The 19,599-nt window shown below is 41.2% G+C and overlaps 1 protein-coding gene and 1 long non-coding RNA gene across 3 annotated transcripts in view; both read left to right on the forward strand.

Moving 5' to 3' along the window:
* Positions 1–19,599, forward strand: part of LOC311049974 — a 56,226-nt gene that overhangs the window by 20,510 nt on the left and 16,117 nt on the right. The gene's annotated exons all lie outside the window — the stretch shown is intronic.
* Positions 2,615–19,200, forward strand: rbms1a (RNA binding motif, single stranded interacting protein 1a). 2 transcript variants are annotated; one of them, XM_084052551.1, is made up of 14 exons: positions 2,615–2,932; positions 5,388–5,530; positions 7,531–7,589; positions 7,724–7,815; positions 9,695–9,852; positions 10,225–10,304; positions 10,426–10,538; positions 13,006–13,055; positions 13,150–13,240; positions 14,184–14,237; positions 15,323–15,424; positions 16,671–16,736; positions 16,953–17,027; positions 17,205–19,200. In XM_084052551.1, exons 1-13 carry the CDS (start codon positions 2,882–2,884, stop codon positions 17,019–17,021), a joined length of 1,128 nt encoding a protein of 375 aa, XP_083908677.1. In that variant the 5' UTR covers positions 2,615–2,881; the 3' UTR covers positions 17,022–17,027; positions 17,205–19,200. The 2 variants fall into 2 exon arrangements, with proteins under 2 accessions (XP_083908677.1, XP_083908676.1); XM_084052550.1 differs by having other exon boundaries at positions 2,616–2,932; positions 16,953–17,023.

Below are 19,599 nucleotides of genomic sequence, written 5' to 3' on the forward strand. Positions count from 1 at the left end.
GGAAAGGGGAGAAATGTGATACTGTAGAACCACTTCCTTCCACACACACTGATGGGATTTGGATTGGACCGGCAGGATATGAGCCATAGATAGAGAGGAATGATGTAGATTGCAAAGAATATAAACCGAGCTGAGCTACACCTGCGTTTTAAGTCTCCCAGTAGACCTACTTGTGTACACTTGTACACATTGTACATAGATTGTAGTTGAATATGGGGTATGTTGGCATGGGTATACATGTCAAGTAACAGAGGCAGGTTATAGATGTAAAGTAACTATGAGTATAATTACTCTAGTACTGTACTTAAGTACAATTTTGAGGTATTTTTTACTTCACTGGAGTATCTCCAAATTTCTGTACTTTTACTTCTAAAACTTAAGTTACTAGTTAGTTTGTAGATCTTAATTATTATTATAAAACATACATCAACCACTTCAGCCCTATGTATACATTTCGGCAATTTGAAAATAGCACAATGGTTGGGATGGCATTCATTGTGAGCTTGTAGATCTGCTATTTTGAAAAGATCTTTATACATTTTATACATTTGAACACGTGTGAAATGGGACATTCTGCATAATTAGCACTTTCTACTTTTGGTACTTTTAGTACATTCTTATACCAACACTTTTGTACTTTTACTCAAGTACATTTTGAATTACAGACTTTTACTTGTAACAGATTAAATACATTGCAGTTTTGATACTTTTACTTAAAACGTGTGAGTACTTTTTCCACCACTGGTTATAGTCTAGTATAGAATGATAAAGGATAAGGTCATATAGGAGACATGTTTATATTTCACAGCTGTCAGTGTGCAGACAGCTAACAGTGTGCAGTCATAGCAAGGTATGATATTGTAACTATCATCTCATCATATTAGTGCACTGTGTGTAACTCACATTATCAAGCCAATAAAGTAGACCACCCTCATTTAATAGGGTAGACCTACTAGTATCTCCAATCTCCCCCACATTTCTATTGTTTTGTTTTGTTTTGTTTTTATTTTTAATGTAACAGCTGTTGGGAACTAATAGGCCTATTGTCTTATGTGACTGTGATGTTATGTTAATTGTATAGACTGTCTTTATTTCTTGTCCTATTTTTGTTATTTATTTTTTTCTGTTGTGTTACAAATGGTGCTACTGTGACGCAAGAACAATAGAATAACATAACATAACATAAACACATGAATAAAATGCAACAAAGAGCAAAGCCTATTTGGATTAATGATATAATTATTCTGTAAAAATTCCCCACTTAAACCCCAGCATCCTTATTGTGGGGAAAGCTTTCGCTGAAAATAGCAGATCGACAAGCTTGTCGATCGGTTATTTTCAGCGAAAGCCTTCCCCACAATAATCCAAAACAGAAAATACACCAGTATTGAGCCCTGAGGGACTCCGGTCACCCATATGGGGTTTAAGAGGTTAATTACATTTACTAGACCACTGAATTATACAGTTTATTAGGCTAATCTAATGTTGTCTGACGTACACCAATTGTCAGTGCTCATATTGAAAAAGGCAAGGGAAATAATGGAATGTATCTACATGAGAATAACTAGTATTGACATAGGTCGTGACCTCCAGTCCACTGATGGGGTCTTAGTCCTCTTTCTGTTTACTATATTTTTTTCGGGTTGGCACAGCAGGCAATCTCTCTTAGCAAGACTAAATACTTTTAACGCTCAATGATGGTATTTGCAATGTAATTAGATATACATTTATATGGTTATACAGTTATACACTGCTTATTATTTATTTGCATCCTGATTCTGTGACATGTCAGTGTCCTGGATGATGGGGGGAAGGGTTGAAAAAAGGGGGGAGGGGGATGGGGGCAAAGAATGCTTGGTATGCGGACCGATAACACACAACCGAAAGGCAACAGAGGGGTGCGTACACAAATCAATTGCGGGATCAAGAGCGAGCACAAACACGTATGGTGTCTGCTCGAACCGTGGACGAAAAATCGTCGCATTCTTTGACGATTTTGTCCCCTAAACGGAACGGGAAGTGGGCCGTTTATCGAGCAGCGACACCGTGTATTTAGACGTTTCCACCCCTGCCGCTGCCAAGATGGTTTGGTCTGTAGTAGGTGGGCAGTGTTGCCATGTCCGCTTATCATAAGCCACTCATGGCTTGTTTTTCTGTAAAGTCGCTTGTAAATATTGGTCGTTTACGGGTTGCGGTTTTTTGGCCTTGTTTCTAAAGTGTAGTTGTTTATTTGGGCTTGTTTCCTAATGTTGTTTAAACCAGTGGTTCTTAAACATTTACATGTCAAGGACACCCATATTAATATGGATGTATTATTTTTATTTGTCCCTAACCCCCATCTGAAAATGTTTTGTGCCAGGGACTCCTGTACCATATTTGTGTTGTTAGAATGTTCAAAAAATAATTAACATTTTTCACTTTAAAAAAAATAGCAGATCTACAAGCACACAACGCGTCACACCGCGACGCGTTGTAAGCTTGTAGATTGACTATTTTCAAATAGCTGATGAATATAAAATATTTAAATTACTCATGTGGCTTCTTTTGAGCTCGTTTTCATAGACCTGGTTGCTTGTTTCTCTCGCACAACCTGGCAACGCTGGTAGGTGGGTCTGTGGGGCGGTCGGTCGGCAGGACGTCGTAGATCAATGAACCGGACCGTAGGGTTTGGTCCATCCAGCGCTGGGCTGTTTAATGCATCTGACTGTATAGATGACAGATACGCACCAAGGCTATATTCGCGAATACTGTCCCAATATGCGGATATTTTAGGCCTATAAGCTCTTAAACGAACCTTTTCCGATTCTATTCTAGCGGTCCTTGTGTTGCTATAGTGGATATAAGAAGGAAATAATAGCATTAGCTCGTTGTAACCTCCAGGATGATCTTTGCAAACACAAGCAACCCGCTGAAGACCACCCATCGCAAGCAGGTAGGCCTGAAAAAAACACACATAATAAGCACAATATGGTCGACTTTTCGCACCTTCTCCCCGGAGGCAACGCGATGAAATACTCCAAAGAACAGCATATTCGACGAATTGTTATGACAAAGCAATAACGTAATCGTTAAATGACATTGGTAAGCCCTTCTCGGGGAGAAAAAGGGTAATAAATTACTGTGAACACTTTTCGAGGCATCGAATCACATCAGTATATGACTCATAAGATTGAGAACGGGGTGACCATTATTAAAATGTCCCCTTGTGCACTTTTGTTCAGCGGTTATACAGTCAAAATGGGAATGGAATGGATACACCGAGGATGACGTTGGAGGCCGGATGGGGCTGGGGAGAGAAAGATGATCCATTCTTCAGCCTCAGGCGTAATGGCCCATAGGCAGGCAGCAACTTTATTTCCCCAAGTCATCTGTAATTCTATAAATGATGAAATGCCAGTAGGATCCTATTGTAATGGAGCAAGAAGCAGATATTTTATCCATTTTCCATAACGGGGTCAGTAAACCGAGTGCATCCTGTGGCTAGCTATAGCCTGGCTCCATAGTAAGTCAATATGCAGGACTGAAGCAAGCATCCATATAAACCTCTCGTGGAGAAACGTGACCATTTAACGTTATTATGACCCTTTATTTAATTAGGTATTGATGTATACATTCAGCTGGAGAGCAAAAGCAGATATTTTGCCCATTTACGATACATTGGGACGCTGTCTCATGCCGTGGGTCGGGACCCCCAGGGGGGTCCCAACATGATTCTGTGGGTGTGTGTGTGTGTGTGTGTGTGTGGGGGGGGGGGGGGGTGTGTGGGGGGGGTCCCTGGGGGGGGGGGTCCCTGGGGGGGGGGGTCCCTAGATGACATTAAAGTGACAATTAATTAATCAATACAAATAATAAAAAAGTAATAATAGTTCAAGATTATTTTAGGGGGTCGGGTCTGAAAAGGTTGAGAACCACTGATGTAAGGGATCAGTTTAGAGGTCACATTCTCCTGTAAACACATATCCACTGTTAGGACCACCGTTGTTGACTGACCTGGTCTGTCTGTGCTTTGGTTACGGATGGATGCCACACCAGGAGAGAGAGAGGATTCAACTCACCTTGCCACACCCATGAGACAGTCTGAATCTAGCCACAAATAATTGCTTGTTGTGGTGCCTGTAGGGCCGAAGTCAATGAGGTTGTGGTGTTGGTGTAATAATGGTGCATTCTGCTTTGATGATGATGATGCTACTGTGTAACCTACCAATATAATTTCCTTTCACTGGCTTCACTAACACAGTACTCCTGCAGTGTCTGAGGCCAGGCGTCAACTCAGTCGGTGACATGATAGGCCTACTCTTGGCAGGGAAAAAGTGCACAAAAAATTATACCAACATTAAAAAAATAACATGTTCATTGTTTTAACGACCCATACACAGTTCAAGGTAAAATAATGCTATAATAATTTCTTCCAAGTTTTGTCTTTAGCATTGCGTTGGTGTTAGTTATATATTTTGACAGATTAGGCCACATGCTATTGTTGACATTAATTTGTTGGTTGGTCAATGGACAGATGGTGTGAAGCTATACTCTTGTTGTATGGTTGACCCAATGGTTCACTGAATGACTGAATAACTCACTGAATGAGTTAGGAAGGAAATGCTTTGCATGTGAGTGATGTATGATTTGGTTCCGAATTAGAGTGTGTGTGTGTGTGTGTGTGTGTGTGTGTGTGTGTGTGTGTGTGTGTGTGTGTGTGTGTGTGTGTGTGTGTGTGTGTGTGTGTGTGTGTGTGTGTGTGTGTGTGTGCACGCACTTCTAATCATGAATACTGAAGCAGGAAGCAAGTAGTCAGGAGTCAGGACAGATTTGATTGCATAGTGAATCTGTATCCATGGCTCATGTTCAAGAATATAATACTGGCAGATATAGGATAACACATTTTAATAAGTTAACACATTTAAATAGGATAACACATTTTATGCTGTTACGTTAACTTGCTTATTATGCTGTTATGCATATGATGTTCACACAATGTTTTAGGCCAGTGATGAAATATTAATGTGTTCAATCTTGCGTGTGTGTGCGTGCGTGTGTGTGTGTGTGTGTGTGTGTGTGTGTGTGTGTGTGTGTGTGTGTGTATGTGTGTGTGTGTGTGTGTGTGTGTGTGTGTGTGTGTGTGTGTGTGTGTGTGTGTGTGTGTGTGTTTGTAGATGTGTACATTCAATTTGTGTTGGGTCAAGAAGGGCAATGATGGGGGCTGGACGCTGAAAGTTTCCTTTTCGGGATACTTTATCTAGTTGCAATGCCAGTCAAACGTCTTTTGTGTGTGCCAGATCAGTATTCTCAGACATTCTTCACGAAATCTGTCATCATTATTGGCCCAAAAGGGTTTTCAGTCATTTCATCCAGCTTCAATACTTTGCTGACAGTCAGTTTCCTGTGTGCAGTCCTATCCAATGGCTCCATCCAGTCCCAGCAGCAGCAGCAACAGCAGCAGCACGGGTTGGGAGCAGCTCAGTAAAACAAACCTGTACATCCGTGGTCTGCCCCCTGCTACTACTGACCTGGATCTGGTCAAACTGTGCCAGCAGTGAGTATTCACACACAACTAGGGATGGGACGATAATCATTATTATGGTGTATCGTGATAAAAAAAAACGCTCACAATAATCGGATCGCAGAGAGAAAATCGGACCTGTAAAGAGCGCATTTGGTACGCTCTTATTTCTCTCTACCCAAATCGATTTTTTTCTACGAGCTTGTAGATCGGCTATTTTTGGCAAACGTTCTCCCCAGAATAGCGATGCTGGGTATTCAAGTGGTTATCAAACAGTGACATTTGAAGTTTTAAGCATATTTTGATAATTGCGATAACATCGTTAATCGCAATGATGTTTGACACAATAATCGTGACATGTCATTTTCATATCGTCCCATCCCTACACACAACAACATGAGAGTGATAATAATGTTTGAGAGCACACCTTTGGTGACACGCTAAAAGGTTTTTCAATGGTGGATCATCAAGTATCAATATACCACATAAATAATAAGGCTATTGTCCTCGCAGCTGACCCCTGTTCAAATCATCCTGCATGTCGCCCCACCTCTCTCTCCCACCTTTCCTGTCTCTCTCTTCACTGTACTATCAAAATAAAACTGAAATGGCAAAACGTAATCTTTTTAAAAAAAAGTATTCATTTCTGTGTTATGGGTAGCAACTAGCAAGTTATAAAAAGGTTAGTGATATAAGTGGTCCATTGAATATGCTTGACAGTATAGGCTACAGTCCCACCACTTAGTGCAGTGGATTCTGAAGTTCTGTATCGTCTCTCTCATCCTCAGAATTACAAGCATATGGGAGGGTCATTCAACCATGTAACCAGCAGCAGCAGCTGTTTGCGTCGTGTTTGCTTGTGTTTTGTTCCTCTTCCCAATGGTGTTTGCCAGCACAAAGCAGAAATGAAAGGGCTTTTCATAGCAACAAGGCTTGAATGGCGATGGAAGCTAAGCATTTAGTCTGTATGGTGTGTGTGTAGGGTTGTCACGACATTTTACTTGACGATTGTCATATACAGATACAGATAATTGCGATTAACGATTTAATTGTGTTTTTGGCATTGAACATTGGACCATATGAAAATCTACATCTTCTAGGCTTCATAAGCAAAAATTGCACGAGGCAGATATGACAAATAATGTAACAAAGAAATGACTGACATATTTAATAATAATGTAATAATCATTTTTTTTGAATAGTGGAAATAGCCGATCTACAAGCTCACAATGCACTGCACTGTGAGCTTGTAGATCTGCTATTTAAAAAATATATGAACATTTTTCAACATGGAAACGATTATGACGATTATGCAAAATAATTGAGATTATCTCAAATAATTGCGATCAGACGATTATGTAATAATTGTGACAGGACTACTGTGTGTGTGTGTGTGTGTGTGTGTGTGTGTGTGTGTGTGTGTGTGTGTGTGTGTGTGTGTGTGTGTGTGTGTGTGTGTGTGTGTGTGTGTGTGTGTGTGTGTGTGTGTGTGTGTGTGTCCTAGTATAAATAAATCTGTGGGATAGTTCATGTTGGTTTTATGCAGGTCTTGCATCATGAGTGTGTTTCTACAATGATTTGTCAACATGTCTACTCTGTTTTGACTTTTAATGCTGTATTCTAATTAGCTGTCATGAATCTAACTTTTATACTTTTGTGATATTTGTCATTTGGCTAATATTATTTTTTGGTCAGTCATGTTTTCACAAATTAATTCCAAAATGGACAGAGACATACAGTAGAGACATGGGCATTGGCACATACAAAAATAACATTATTACTGTGAAATCTTTCTGTGGACAGGTGTCGAAAACGTGCACTTGTGCTATATACACTTTAAGCAATGTATCTGGTTCGTCCAATGTGATTGTGATGTCCATGCCAAATAAATAAACATAACATAAAAATAACATAATGTACTTTAAATCAGCATCACTGTATATTAGACATAATGGTTGGTCTGTGATGTCATATTGTGCGTGGTACGTCATACATATTTCATGATAGTAATCTTCATGTGCATGTGCTCTCAGGTACGGAAAAATCCAGTCCGCAAAGGCAATCCTGGATAAGACGACCAACAAATGTAAAGGTAGGTATTAGTTGATGAGGTTTATGTAAATGGTGGTGTAGGACAACATTTAACATTAGTTGGTTCCTGTCAAATCAAAGGATGTTTTTATTTAAAAACATTTTTTTTCAATATTCCTATTTGACCGATTATAGGTTATGGCTTTGTGGACTTTGACAGCCCAGCCGCAGCTCTGAAGGCCGTGCACGCTCTCAAAACCAGCGGGATCCAAGCCCAGATGGCCAAGGTGAGATATGCTGGCATACGTATTCATTTTCACATGCATGGGTATCTTCGTGTGTGTGTGTGTGTGTGTGTGTGTGTGTGTGTGTGGTTTTGTTTGTTTTGTGCGGGTTTGGGCTTCGTTGATGCTTGTATGTGTCCGTGTGTGTGTGTGTGTGTGTGTGTGTGTGTGTGTGTGTGAGTTTGAGAGAGACAGTGAAGCAGTCACATGGCCTCAGCTGACTGGCTGTTCTTCCTGTGACCCCATTTACATTCACTGCAGAAACCAGATGTCACATTTCTCTCTGCCAAATACCCCATCAGTCAACAGTACAAGCACAAGCACATGGACCAGCAGCTCCCTGCCCCCAAACCATCCCTCCATTCTAGCTAGGCTCCATAGATTAATGCAGATTAGTACTGTAGGTAGCTGAATTGTTAGCCATTTAGCATTCATGCTAATTTATGTTAGCATCGGCACAATATCAAATCCTAGTATGGGCTTTGGTCATACAACTTCTGATTTTAGATAATGCTATGTCACTGGGATTAATTAAAGTATGGCTTTCTTTGGATTTATTTGGATAATAAGAGATTCTGTGTTTTGGCCTCGAGTGCATTTGTCGAGTGCATTTGTGTTTCAGTTTGTCCTGGTACATAGTATAATTTCTCTGGGTCATCATTTCCCTCATAACCGTCCCTAGCTCTGACTGTGTCCCTGTATTGCACGGTAGAAACTTCCGAGATGAAGGGTTAATTTTGAGAGATGGGTATCAAGCTGCGAGTCCTAGGAGGACATGCATGTGATGTGGTAGCTAAGCTACGTTACTCTCCTGCTGCAGGCTTTAGGGCAGGCCTTAATCTACTCCACAGTAGAGGAAGTGGAGTGTGTGTGAGGGTGAGGGTGGAGGGAGCATGAGTTGGAGAAATAAATTATTGAAGACGCCTTCATTGTCTTAGCCTACATCCGATGCCTTCTTCCAATTCCAGTTAGCTTCACTGTCATCCCAATCATGATTTAGTAACATGGATTCTTGATGAGAGAAATGGTTATCTTATCTTTCCTGTTTCTATGGTGCAAATTCACCAGCTAATGAAGGAGTAGCATAGCAGCTGAACCAGTGTTTGAGTGCAGTGTTTGAATTAGGCGTGAAAGAATCAAAAACAAAAACAAAAATTCTGGAATAATGAGATCAACTAGAAATGTGTAGTTCCTGGTGAAACTGCGAGGGCTGCAAGCAGCAATTTAGAATAGTAGGAAAAAAGAAAAATAGAAATGTTTAGCCTGGTCTAGTGGTCCAGGTACATACCACATATAGGCTCTAATGCAGCCTGACAGCATGTTGCGGGTTTGAATCCCGTTCCCGATGACCTCTGCTGTGTGGCACTCCCTGTCCCTCTCTCCCTGTTTCCTGTCCATCTCCACTATCTACTATCAATAAAGGTAGAAAAAGCCCAAAGAATATCTTTTGTTAAAAAAAAAGAAATGTTCAGTCGCAGGCAGTGTTTGTCTTGTCTGTGTTGTGTGTGACTGTAGGCTTGGCTACAGTTGCCCAGCTTGGAACACCTGTTTCCATTCTCCTAATTGTCAACAGTTACACACAAACCTGCATAGCTGGTAGTGCGCGGGTGGAGGTGGAGGGGTATAGAGGTCGGGGGTGTGGCTATGGAATAATTAAATCAATTAAAGGCATTGAAAAACAAAGACATGTATACCAATACTAAACAATATTAGATATTGTGGGCCGTGCCCCACCAATGGCCAAGTAGGATGTAAGCGCAAAATGGCTACCATGTGAATATGGTAAATTTCATTGACATGACATGCAGCACATCACACCACACCACACAGTACATGACATTCACTACCATGGTCGCTTTTCCCTCTTTGTTTTGTTGAGCAGCAGCAGGAACAGGACCCCACAAACCTCTACATCTCCAACCTGCCTCTCTCCGTGGATGAGCAGGAACTGGAAAGCATGCTCATGCCGTTCGGCCAGGTGGTCTCCACAAGGGTCCTCAGAGACTACAGTGGCAACAGCCGAGGCGTGGGCTTTGCCAGGTGAGTTTAAGAAGATGTTTAGTTTTAAGTTAACCTTGGGTCATAAACAAACAACACAGCAGATTCTGCTTATGAATAAAATACCAGGTCCTGGTACTTTATTTGGCTTCTTCTGGTTTCTCGTTTATGGAGCTCAGAAGCAACATATAAATATGATCAACACTATTTGCACTTATAGCTGCATGGCCATTGGCCAGGTAGCTATAAAACCCAAGATTCTACCTAAGTTAAACATCACTTTAAGGAGAATTCAGCATGTGACCGTTTTAATTCATAAACCTGGGTGTTGAAATCCCGGTAAAGGAAAAAAGGATTGAGGGCTCTTTGTATATTTGAAGGTGATTTAGCTAGGCTTATTGATTCTTCCCTCAGGATGGACACAACAGAGCAGTGTAATGCCGTAATCTCCCACTTTAATGGGAAATTCATCAAGACAGCGACGGGAGCCCTGGGTATGAATCCATTCGTTCTTTGTTTAAACTTGGTTGTGTCAATAGATAACGATGTTGATGATAACTATTAGTGAGGAACAGTGACGTGAAGCTTTCTAACCGTTCATCTTCTCTGTCCCAGCCCCCTCTGAGCCCCTCCTGTGTAAGTTTGCAGATGGCCAGAGGAAGAAACACACTCACAGTCCATTTGTTCCCAATGGACGAACATGGACCAGGGAAGGGGACCTGAGACTAGTATGTATCTCTCTGCCACTGTGCCTCTTGTAATCTTTCACCAGCCTCTGTTTGTTGCCCTGCGTGATATTGTATTGAAGGAATAATAGATCATGAAACACTTTTGTGAGAAGAATTTAATTGATTGTTTTGTTTTCATTCTTCTGGTGTTTGTAGCTATGTCATCATGGCAGCTTTTTAAAATGTAACTCAACACCTGGCCAAATTTGCCTTTTGCTGCCCTCTAAAGGAAGACAGGTAAAAATAGGCTTGGCTGACCTTGGTACACTGTGATGTAAGCTACACAGCTGCAGCTAATAAGATTAATAATATTTGTGTTAGCTTTAGGTGTACTGGTGAGTATAAGCACTAACAATGTTGTCGATGCCCTATTTTTAACCTTCTATACTATAGAAGGTAAAAATAGTGCAAATCTTACAGTATGATTGGAAAACCAGATTGAAAAAGCAGTGCTCGTTTTCTTCAAGTTCACCTCCCGCGCTCCCCCACGGCGGGGCGGGGCCCTCGTCAAAAAAAGAAATGACGTCTCGGAGGTACAGAGACGTAGCCTGGTAAAGCCCCTCCCTCCGGAATTCTCATTTCCATTTGATTTCAGGAGTGAGTCTGGCCTGAAGGCTTATCTGGGCGTTTCTTGCTCGTCCACCAAATGGACTCTCCAATCAGCGTCCTCGCTCATTGTTTTGTGATTGACAGCGGGGGTAGGCCAATCAGTGCAGAGTGGTTCACACGTCATTAATCAATACACCTTTCATACAAGCTGCTCATTAACATCAAAGACAAACCAATTACTCCTGGTGATAATCACTGCAGCCTAAAGTGGCTTAATTGGACATCAAAGGGCCACTTGGACATCAAAGCTACATTACTCCCGCCCAAAATACAAATGAGATTTCTGGAGGGAGGGTTTACCAGGCTAACAGAGACTAGGGGGACGATGATTTCCGATTTTGTCCCTATCGGAACATAACTCACGCACGGCGCTGAGTCGGCTGAAGGTGACTTGCAACGCTCTGCATTGGCGGCTCGCTCTGCGGTGCCTCTCGTGGCTCAAGTCCCCTTCAGAGGATGCGCCTCCGTCGGTGAAAACAAGTGCACCTTTTTTCAATCTGACTGGTTTTCCAATCATACTGTGACACATATATTAGTAGTATATATGTACCACCTGAAGACCAGCCAAGCCTAATATTTCCCCCAGCCAATGAAAGATTCCCCTTTAGGCTAGTGGATAAGATGTTTGGCTTTAGCGTTCCTTCCCGCCCGAGGGAGATCTGGGTTCGAATCCCAGGCGTTACATTGTTGCCGTGACCCGGATCGGGTTTCCCGATGGGGGAGGTCAAAGGGGAGTGAGTGTAGCAGTGGCTCAGAGCCTCTGCCTGAAGACCAAAAGCCTAATATCTCCGGAGGCCAAGGCTGGTGAGTAAGATGTTTGGCTTTGGTGTCCCTTCCCATGCGGGGGACCGGGTTTGAATCCTGGCCGTTCCATCCATCCATCTTCAACCGCTTATCCGGAGTCGGGTCGCGGGGGCAACAGTTCCAGCAGAGAGCTCCAGACTTTCCTCTCCTGAGCAACATTAGCAACTTCCTCCTGGGGGATCCCGAGGCGTTCCCAGGCCAGTGTGGAGATATAATCCGCCGATCTGGTCCTTGGTCTGCCCCCAGTGGGACGTGCAGCGAGGACCTCCCTAGGGAGACGCTCGGGAGGCATCCGTACTAGATGCCCGAACCACCTAAGCTGGCTCCTTTCCAAGCGAAGGAGCAGCGACTCTACTCCGAGTCTCTCCCGGGTGACCGAACTTCTCACCCTATCTCTAAGGGAGATGCCAGCCACCCGTCTGAGAAAACTCATTTTGGCCGCTTGTACCCGCAACCTTATTCTTTCGGTCATGATCCACACTTCATGACCATAGGTGAGAGTAGGAACGAAGATTGCTCGGAAGACCGAGAGCTTTGCCTTCTGGCTCAGCTCTCTTTTCGCCACCACAGTGCGGTACAGCGCCTGCAATACCGCTCCTGCTGCTCCGATTCTCCGGCTGATCTCCTGCTCCGTCCTCCCCTCACTCGTGAACAAGACCCCGAGATACTTAAACTCCTTCACCTGGGGCAAAGCCTCATTCCCTACCCGGACTGCACAATCCACCCAGGTTTCCTGCTGAGAGATCCTGGTCGTTACATGCAGTAATAGAATATATACTATATAGTATTTAACCTTTCGAGGGCAGCAAACTCACAAATTCGGCCTGGTTTTGAGTTAAGGAAAATAATAGCGTTGCTTGAATCACATCTTGTGACATTTTGAAAACAAGCTGTCATGAGCTTGTTGCTATTTTTGCTATTTTTACACGACTCCTTTGTATGATAATGTATAAAATAGGCCTTGAGTGATTCATATTTAATCGCATTACTCAAAAACAATTGTGTTGTGCCCAGTGTGAATACACTTTAACATTCTGCATTCTGTACCTTTCAGGGCACAATGACTCTCACCTATGACCCCTCTTCAATACCTATGCAGAATGGGTACGTTGCATACAGGGCTGTTAAACATATTAGATTTCCAGATCAGCTTTCTTACATTCATTTGTTGTTTTTTCCAATGCTCTCTGCTGGATAGGTTCTATCCTTCTCCTTATCCTTTGGCCAATAGGATGATGACTGCACAGTCTACCATGAGTCCCTACATGTCTCCAGTCTCTGCCTACCAGGTACTGTCAAAGACTCCTTGGACTTGATTCACAGTGGCTTGTGTTGTTCTCACATGATGTGCTTATGTATGTACTACACTGGTCATGCTACTGTGGCCTATGTGCTTTTTTTGTTTATGTGCACGCGAAATAGCAAGCATAAAGCCAGTGCAGCAGACCCGCAGCACATGTGTGGCAAAAATGGTGGATAATGAAATTATGTTGCGCTGAAACATGTCAGGAACTTGCATTCTTGCATTTCTGGTGTTAAAGTTCTGGTGTCTGGTTATCTATCAAATCCTGTGACTCCTGTAAATGCCCCACCCGCCCCATTATATGCATATTTCCCCAGATGCTTTGCATAGTGAGATAAAATTATGTAAAAAGTAAAAGAAAAGCCTTCACCTAGCGTCCATGAGTGAGTGAGTGAGTGAGTGAGTAAGGGGGCAACATTTGTCTGTCCATAGTGGAAGTCTGCAGCGCCTTGGGTATCAAGGTGATAGATAGCTTGGATCATAACATGAAACTAACCAGACCAAAGTGAAAAGGTCAGCTCCCCAAAAAATGAGTCTGATGACAGCACGAGTGAAACGCAGTTTCCTGAGTCTTTAAATATAATGGAGGAAGTGACGGGTGGAGCATTCGGAGTGGAAAAGAGAGATCTGGTTTAAGTGTTTACTGGGAAAGCATTGTAATGCCAGGCAATGTGACTAAATAATGTGTGAACACAGTCAGAATAGGAGACACATGTTAATGTTAAGGTATAATAGTCGGGACCCTCGAGGTTGTGTCATGTGGGTGTGTTTGTGCACAGGTTTGGTGCGAATGTGACTGTGCGAGTATTGTGGACATGATAATAGAGGATTTTATTTGAATGCAGTTTGTAACTTTAAGTGAAAGTTTTCATTGAAGAACCCTGTTCTCTTCCTCTCTGTCTTCATCTTTCTCTCCACCTCTAATTCAGGTACAGAATCATTCTTCCTGGATGGCACATCAACCTTATATCATGCAGCACCCGGTAAGAGACCATTTTGTTAGAATGGTCACTCATATGGGCCTACATTTTTGATATTGTAATACTGAATTACAATTGCAACTGAATTGCTTATAGTGACATTAAACTACTCCTCATTTGGCTGCGGAACCCCTCAGAGGAGTCCCTAGACCCCATGTCGAAAACCACTGCCCCCGTACTATGTATGGAAAAGGCAAATGTGCCTAACACAGCTAAGAACAGAGAATGTTACTTTAATCAGCCTGTTCTGCTGACTAAGTTAAACTAACAACTTCCACAGAAGAGCTGAATTCTGGGAAACTGCCATCCTGTGTGTGTGTGTGTGTGTGTGTGTGTGTGTGTGTGTGTGTGTGTGTGTGTGTGTGTGTGTGTGTGTGTGTGTGTGTGTGTGTGTGTGTGTGTGTGTGTGTGTGTGTGTCTGTGTCTGTGTGTGTGTGTGTGTGTGTGTGTGTGTGTGTGTGTGCACACACGAATAAGGGAGAAAGAGCGACTGTGCATGCGTGTGTGTATGTGATTCTGTGCCTGGGTGCTGCCAGGCTGCAGAAATGGAAGAATGGAAATGATATACGCCCCCACCCCGCCCCCACCCTTCATGCAGTCCAGCAGGAAATGCCTGGGGCAGAGACAGTCTTATGACTCTGAGGCTGTATGACTCCTCCAACAGATGGTTTCCAGTAGAACAAGTGTCTGTGCTGGATTCTCCCCTCCCCCGCCTTTGCCTAGGAAATGCTCTATTCCTTAGAAGTGTTGAGATTAAAGGGAAAGCCAGCATGTAAATGGCAACTGAAGACCTAATAAATGAATGTTGCGTTGTATATTGACATTCACTCAGAACATCTATCTGTGTCTATTATTTTTCCCCTGGTAAATGTTGAGTCTTGCATGCTTTGTGGGCCAATAAATGTAAATTATATTATAACACATGCTAGATTCTTGCTAATTATTAATAAAACTCCTTTTAATAGGGAGATGTGTCTGGGAGGCAATTTGAAACCCGCTATTTCTGTATTCCGCATGTAACTCGCTCACTTGTGTAAAGCCGCTATCTGAATGTACTGTAACTGAAAATGAACTACTTTTCAATGCAGGCCGCTGTTATGTCTCCCTCTGTGGATCCCTCCATGTCACTGCACCCCACAGGCATACTTACTCAGCAGATGAGCCATATGTCATTGGGAAACACTGGAGCGGTGAGGAGATACGCCGCATCACCATGCATATCGAATACACAGAAATGGAGAGCATGTGTAGACATAATGACAGAACATCACTTAATAAGCAAATGAAAATGCCATAAAGGCAATGCATGTGATATTTTAAAATGAGACACAAAAAGGACATTATCTCTCTAATGTCCCTTAGGCCAAAACCTTGTATGTCCAAAACCGTTACTTTTCAGAAAATGGAACCTGTGTTCCGATCTGATCCAATGTATTATTTGTCACAAGCTCTCGTTAATGCTTTTCATTGATTAAATATTTATGAAACCAACAGACAGACTTAACCACTTTCATCTTGGCATTTTGGGCATGTAATTATAGGCAAATAATTATATTTATTTTTTATTCCACAAATAGCAGATCTACAACTTCACAATACATCGTGATTTTTTTATTTTCTTCATATAACATTGTATACAATAGAGCATTCATTTATTTAAAAAAACATAAAAAGATGAAATGTGAAGATGCAAGGTTTCAGCCCGACAGCGAGGATATATTGGTTGTGGGGTTAATGTTCCATTAGCAGCCATAAAACTGAGCAGTTGTCTGTGCGTCTCTGAAGCACCACTGATGTTCTATCCCAGTGATGTCACTAGTAGGGCTGGGCAATTAACCCATTAAGACCTGAGGCCGATTCTACAAAATCAGTAGTTCTCACACTTTCAAAATTTTTCAAAAATGTTCAAAAATAGCAGATGTACAAGTTCGCAGCGCGGCACGAAGTGACGCGCTGTGAGCTTGTAGATCTGCTATTTTTTGATAGCCATCGCCAAAATCTAAAATGACATGGATGCTTTCCCGGTTTTAATGGGATAACCGAAATGTATCAAACGATATTTAGAACCAATAACCGACGTAAACGTAGGGATTTTCTTTTTGTTTCGTTCTTCTTATTGAATCAATAAACCGAACAAAATAAAGCGAATAGATCTTTTATAATCGACTAAATCGATTAGTCTGATTAACCACTTACTGTGAGATTGTATATGAGATTGTCTATATACTATAATATAACCATCAACAATTTAATGAAACACACATCAATCAGTGTGATAGTGTGCCCTTGTGAGCTTGTAGATCTTTTATTTTCTTCTCTTTTGTCTTGTTTTGTAATGAAAGATTTTGTCTTTTTTTGCCTGTATTGACATGCCCAAAATAAGGACGCCAGGTTGAAAATTGTTAAATATGTATTTTTTCTTTTTCATTTTGACAGTACATTGCAGCAAATCAAGTGCAAGGAGGCTACATACCACAATACCACAATATTCAGACTGCATCTGTAAGTAAAAACTTTGGTTCCATTTGTACACTCTCAGTTACATTAACATTGAGGTGTACAGAGTGTACAGTACAGTGTACAGTCCACCAAACATTTGCATCCTCAAACCCATGAGTTTATCTAGGGACCTGGTTTCTTAATGCTTTCAAATCAAATATATTGTAATTTGTGAAGTTCTTTTTTTTTTCTCATTGTGAACATCTCAATCCTCCTCAGGACAATGGCACTCAGCAACAGGTGGATTCATCTAACAACTCTTCTCCTTATAGTCAACACAGCAAGTAACCGTACGTATGTATTTTGACTTACCACCAGCCATTGCGTTTCCACATTCATATAAATGTCATAAAGCAACATTATAACTTTGGACACTTTATTATAATAACTGTTTTTCCTGGTGACATTGGTGCAGAAACATATTGATTGACATTTTGATGATATTTATCCTTGCTGTGTTTTTGATTTTAGCCTTTGATTACCCCTTGTAATGGAGGATGTTGGCAATTGTTGATGGCATCACGTTGATAGCAGTCATGGCCTTCTTTGATTGGACCAGACCCATGAACACTTTGCACAGCCTCAACTTTTATGGTGGAACATTATGACCATGTAAATGGACTCAAGCAGCTGGCTAATCAAGGAAAAACAAGTTTTATTTTGATAAGAAACGTGTACATTTTCGTCTTTTCCAAGGATTCTCAAACAAATGCCATAGGATACCCATGTGTGATGTGATATTCAAACTGCATGAGATTTAAATATTTTTCCCTGAGGAAAATTTCAAAGATTTTATAGTTAGTTTATTTGTGAAATATAAAAAAATGCTTGCTTGCACTGAAATCTCGATGTTGCTTTGTTTTGGTTTTATCGGTTGTCATGAAGTAAATCAATTTTCTACTACAAGGACAACTGTTACAGACAACATCCTTAGAAAATTAATGAATTTATTATTGGAAATTGTGCCTTCTTTACGCCACATTAAACATCCTGCTACCAATCTAAAGGAACTGTAGGCTGATAAGGTATCATATTGTAATTGGTTGATCACAATATGTGTTAACTCATGAGGAATCCATGGAGTGCTTGATTGATTCATTTCCTGGTAGCAATAAAGACAACTAGAGTCCAGCTGCAATACACACAAGATAAAATCGTGACAAGCTCACAGCAAAGCAATTCCATCATCTTTTTCCCTGTTATATTTTTTTTTACTTTGAGATGTGATATTAACCAAGAGCTGTACTTTTATTAAATTACATAAAGTTTTACACAGAATGAAATTCATTGGGAGATTTTTTTTGTTTTTTTTTGTTTTTGTTTTTCTCTAGAGGTCAGTGTGACCAATGATCTACCTCATTCTTCTGTGTGTGCTGGTGTGGTCGGGTTTGCAGGTACAGCCCTCTTCACCACAATGGACTACGCAGAATAAAAGCCACGCTCAGGAGCTGGCTGATTAGGACTTTGATGTCTCCCACATTAAATAGTTCTCTTCTTGGTCTGCAGAAATCCTTGCGCTTTGCCTCAACTTTATTTGTCTTTTCTTCCACCCACCCACCCACCCACCCATTTTTTCTTCTTTTTGTTGTGATGCAATGTTTGAGAGATTCTGAAGTCAAACATCTAAAGTCCAATTTATGCTTCATTATATAGTAAGACTGTCTGCGAGCACCACTGTCATACAGCGAAGTATACATTGTGCTTAACTGGCTTCTGCTTTAAATGACGTTTTCCTGAAACGTTGTGGAGATGAGAAAAAGGATTTGATACCTTTATTCAGCGCATTCTCCTGCCAACTCTCTACAAAATATTAAGGGGCAGATTCTGAGATGAGACACTACTGTCCTTTACCTCTTCTCTGTTTCCCCTGAAATGGACAAACTGCCACTCTTTTTGGTTGCAGTGTTGTTATAGCAATGTCTTCTTTGACCAAATCTGAATTTTGGCACTTCTGTCATACTGCATATTAAATAATAAATGCCAACGATATTACTTTTGTTAATACGGAAAAAAAAAAACTATTCTCGCTTGACTCACTACATGTATAACAATGTAGGTCTATGGAAATGACATTTATGTGTGAAGTAGTTTGAGAACAGTGATATTTCATTAGAAATGACATTGGGAATTTGATATAATCCTAGTTGATTATAGTGGATGTGTAAGGTACTGATTGATGGCTGATGATGATGAGGAGGTAGATAGCATTTGTTTGGACAAAAAAAAAACCCGCAACCCGTAATTTCTTTTATAATTTTAGCCAAAAGAGAAATAAATGTGACTGTTTTCTGTTTGTTTTTTATTTCCATGTCTAGCAGGAATGAAAAAAGAAAGAAAAAAGATTCATTGTACATGTTACCATGATTATTTCCCCCTGCCACTCTCACCTGACTCTGTGCTGGATTCATCAATCCTTTCCTTGCTCTTTCCTTTGAAAACATTTGAATAAAATCAGTGCTCAAACAAATCTCTTGTTTATCTCAGACATGATCCTGTCAACGTTAGTAAAGAAAGACCCAGATAGTATATAATTTTCTTTTAACATACCAGCCAGTTAGTCAGTTGGTTATCTACACTGGCTCCTTTGAATCTATGAGCAGTAGAGGGTGCTGTGAGTTGTAAATTGTCCAGCTAACCCCTATTCCTAATTTTTGGCTTGTCTACACTGACTCATGTGAATGTGTCTACTATCAGCAGCAGAGGGTGCTGTTAGTCAAAGTTGCCCAGCTTACTGTATGTCTATTCGGAACTTCTTTTTCAAACTTTGGTCATGTTTTATCACAATCGTCTAGTGTATCATCTCGAGTTATAATGCAATGTGATCTGATGAGTGCGAGAGAAAAGTGACACATGCAAGATGTAATCT

This window comes from Gymnoscopelus microlampas (assembly GCF_963454915.1).
Source record: "Gymnoscopelus microlampas genome assembly, chromosome: 1".
Lineage (NCBI taxonomy): Eukaryota > Metazoa > Chordata > Actinopteri > Myctophiformes > Myctophidae > Gymnoscopelus > Gymnoscopelus microlampas.

Coding starts and splice junctions, on each gene's coding strand:
- rbms1a (XM_084052551.1), top strand. CDS start 2,882: ATGATCTTTGCAAACACAAGCAACCCGCTGAAGACCACCCATCGCAAG. Junction 5,531..7,530: donor CTGGTCAAACTGTGCCAGCA/GTGAGTATTCAC, acceptor ATGTGCTCTCAG/GTACGGAAAAATCCAGTCCG. Junction 13,056..13,149: donor TCAATACCTATGCAGAATGG/GTACGTTGCATA, acceptor TCTGCTGGATAG/GTTCTATCCTTCTCCTTATC.